Consider the following 3301-nt stretch of genomic DNA (forward strand, 5'->3'; position numbering starts at 1 on the left):
ACAAGTTAAGCAATACATGTTCATTTTTGGAATAGTCAAAGGGGGGGTGGATGTGGAGACTATCACGTGAATCTGCCCTGAAGAATCCGCATCAGTCAGTCCCAGGTGCACAATGATACCCTGAATGGTGGCACTGGACTGCCCCATCAGGAAGGCACTCATGCCATCACCCAAGGGACCAAAGGTATCCAGGGGAACCTTGTGTATTTTGTCCGAATTAATCACGACAGATTTGGCTGTGCAGATGTCAAGACCCGCTGAACCGCAGATGCTGGCTGCAAGCCTGCTGAGCAGATCTCCATCAGTTCAGGCTGAGGCTGAGGCATTTGTGTCGGCACGTGCCTCGCCTTCGCGCTCCATGTCACGTTTCCCGAACCGATCAACGAATGGCCATTCACGTGCACTGTTTCCTTACATACGTCCACAGCGTGATTTGGCCTTCCACATCCTGCACAAAAAACCAAGACAGCTGTAGGCTTCTGTGCCTTTCTGCCCTGTTTCCTCCTGGCCCGAGCACCCCCTTGCTGCCGCTGCACGCCCTGGGGAACGATCCAGGTGGGCTGTACAGCAGCAGCCGCAGCTGGCTGCATGGCTGTGGTTATGGCTGGTTGGACCGCTGTAGCCACCGTCGGTTGGACGACCGTAGTCACAGCTGGCTGTACAGCTGTAGCCATGGCAGCCATCTTGTGGTTGAAAGGGGTTATCCTCGCACAGGCCTCAACCATCTGTGACATTGGTGGATCCCCAGGAAGCGCCTCAATGATCCCCCTGCAAACAGCATTGCAGTTGCTTCGAGCAAGCAACTGAAGCATGAGCTTCCTAGCCGCAGGATCACTCACCTGCTTTTCAACAGCAGCAGTCAACCTTCCCACAAAGCGCAGAAAGGGCTCATCAACTCCCTGGACAATCGTTACACAAGATTCCTGTGGAGTAGCCAGCTGTATGGTCTGGACCAGGGCTGCCATGCCTATCTGCTGGCACTGCTCCTGGACCAAGGGCTGAAAACCAACCTGCCCATCGGCCCTGGCATAATTGCCTGTTCCCAATAGCATATCAGTATTAACTGTACGCCTAGGATCGCCCGGATCCAGTGTCGTATTCTGTTCCACCGCTCTGACTGCCAGCTGAGTCCACTTGTACTCAAAAAAGTCATATTCAACTGGTGGAAAAAGGGTCCAAGCCAAGCTTCTAATGTCAAACGGTGTCAAAAGGTTCGCATTAAAAAAAACGAGGATCTGCATCACCTCGGCCGACCCCAGACCATACTTCCTGTGAAAAATGTGAAATGATTAATTCATGTTCTTATAGTTAATGAAATGTTATTGAAAACTATAAAACTGTATATCTGTGTGTGTTATATGAAAATGTAAGTTTCAGGACACCTTGTAACATTTGGCTAAACCAAAATGTTGAAAAGGCAGGCGCCACCCGAGAAACTCACATTCAGAAAGAGACAATAGGTTTACGGGAAACCGGCAGCCTCCTCGAGCACCGGGAGGAGACCCATCAAGACACCCTCACAAATCATCAAGCATCATCATCCATATCTCGACCATTCATCAGCCATAAGGATCTATAGAAACTGGACATTAACATATGAACTGAGAAAAGAACTCTTTCCAGCCTGGTCGGAGACACCCTTGAATTTGAATAGCTAGCCGGGAAACAAAGGGAAATATGGGGAAATATTGCCGAGGGCAGAATAAAGTGTATAAAAACTAAGCCCCAAACCGGGCAAATTTGTGAACCGTAGGGGAGACAGCAGACTGCCAGGTTCTGTGTCTCACGGTTCACCCTTGGCATTTTCCCGGGAAAAAGACTGTCAAGTATCTCTGCTGTTGGTGGGTTTACCGAAATTCTGTAATTCGATCTTTGTTAATAAACCAAATTATTATTTTAACTGGAATATCGTATTGGCATTTATAACACTTCCCAACTGCATCACGCAGCTCTGCCAAGGCCTGCCAAGCCAAGGGTTGATAGATGTTATGGGTAACACCCTAAAGGACAGGGAAGGCCTGAAGACCCCTGGATGAAGCAGCAGAACCTGCCATATCCTGCCCTGTGGGTCCCACAGGGTTAGAGGCAGGCACTCGGCTGGGGGCCGGCTGAACACCAGACACTGCAGGTCCAGCAACAGCATCAGCAGCAACACCAACAGGGCTGGAGTACATGTCTTCAACCCCCAATGAGTCTTGTGCACCACCACAATCACCCATTCCTTCCATGTTAGCTCTCACCTCCGCCAAAATCGCTCACGATCTCTCGGGCGTACGGTCACCTGACACGGGGGGAGAGTCCACCAGGCGGTGGAGGAAGAACCAACACCGCGGGGCCCTTTACTCCTATCAAAGACCGGCCGCATCCCGGCCGTTTCCTCACTCGCGCTGAAGGTAAACACCCCGGCGTCTGCAGCCGCCGCGGCGCTCGCAGCGGGAAGCTAAGGCGGAGCCGGGCCAGCCACTGACGCCGGGGCCGCCCCAGCCCCGGTGTGGCTGGAGCCCACCAGCAGTGCCGCGGCACCGGCCGCCGGAGACCGCTCAAAGGGCTCCGCGGCAGGCACACATCCCAGCAGGGCTTGAGAGCCCGGGATCGATTCGAGCGGAGACGGCGGCGGCAGCTCAGCCGCCGCCAGGGTTGCCCCGCCTACCGCCGGCAACCCAGCAGAGCCAGCCACTGTCGTACAGCCGAAGGGTCCCGCGGCAGGCGCGGGCGTTCCCGGAGGGAGAGGGGCGGGTCCAGGGGCGCAACTCGCTGAGCTGCCCCGCCGCCCCGCCCCTCCGCCACGGGGCCGGGGCGGGGAGAGGAGTGCCCGGGACTCTCCCGAGAAGGGTCCCAGCGGGAGGGCACAGCCGGCACCGCCGGCACCGCCGCCCCCGAGCGGAGCGGAGCTGTCCGCCCATTCGCGGGGGCGGGATCCAGCGAAAAACTGACCGGGACCCCACCACCGGTGGCGTCCACGCCCCGCGCGCCCTCAACAGGCGGTGCGGGCGCAGAAGTGGCCAACGCACTCCCCCCCCGGGGCCAGCCCGGACGCTGGAGCGGGCTGCCCCGCTCCACCGGGCCCCACCGGGTAGGTTGTAGACGTGCCACAGCATGGACACCACACAGTGACCGAATCCCGGTCAAAGAATAGTGGGGGCCGTGCCCCCGGGTCGCCGTCCCCCTCCAGCGCTGGAAAGGCATGGAGCGGGTGCGACCCCGTCCCGGTCCGGCGGCGCCGTGGCGCGGGGACAGGCGGGACCGGCCCCCGGCTCGCTGGGGCCCCGCCCCCCTGCTGCCCGAGCAGCACCGCCCGGCT

The 3301-nt window shown here is 57.9% G+C and overlaps 1 protein-coding gene across 1 annotated transcript; it reads right to left on the reverse strand.

Moving 5' to 3' along the window:
- Positions 1-221: 221 nt before the first annotated feature.
- Positions 222-2686, reverse strand: LOC134565173 (uncharacterized). The gene is made up of 2 exons (XM_063424630.1): positions 2241-2686; positions 222-1269 (listed from the first exon to the last, which is right to left on the reverse strand). The coding sequence occupies exons 1-2, from the start codon at positions 2363-2365 to the stop codon at positions 222-224; spliced, it is 1173 nt and encodes a 390-aa protein (XP_063280700.1). The 5' UTR covers positions 2366-2686.
- Positions 2687-3301: the final 615 nt, after the last annotated feature.

This window comes from Prinia subflava (assembly GCF_021018805.1).
Source record: "Prinia subflava isolate CZ2003 ecotype Zambia chromosome W unlocalized genomic scaffold, Cam_Psub_1.2 scaffold_37_NEW, whole genome shotgun sequence".
Lineage (NCBI taxonomy): Eukaryota > Metazoa > Chordata > Aves > Passeriformes > Cisticolidae > Prinia > Prinia subflava.

Excerpts from the sequence above, each read along its gene's own strand:
- LOC134565173 (XM_063424630.1), bottom strand. The coding sequence starts at position 2,365 with ATGCGGCCGGTCTTTGATAGGAGTAAAGGGCCCCGCGGTGTTGGTTCT. Across the intron at positions 1,270-2,240 it reads CGTGAGCGATTTTGGCGGAG|GAAGTATGGTCTGGGGTCGG; the intron begins GTGAGAGCTAAC and ends CATTTTTCACAG.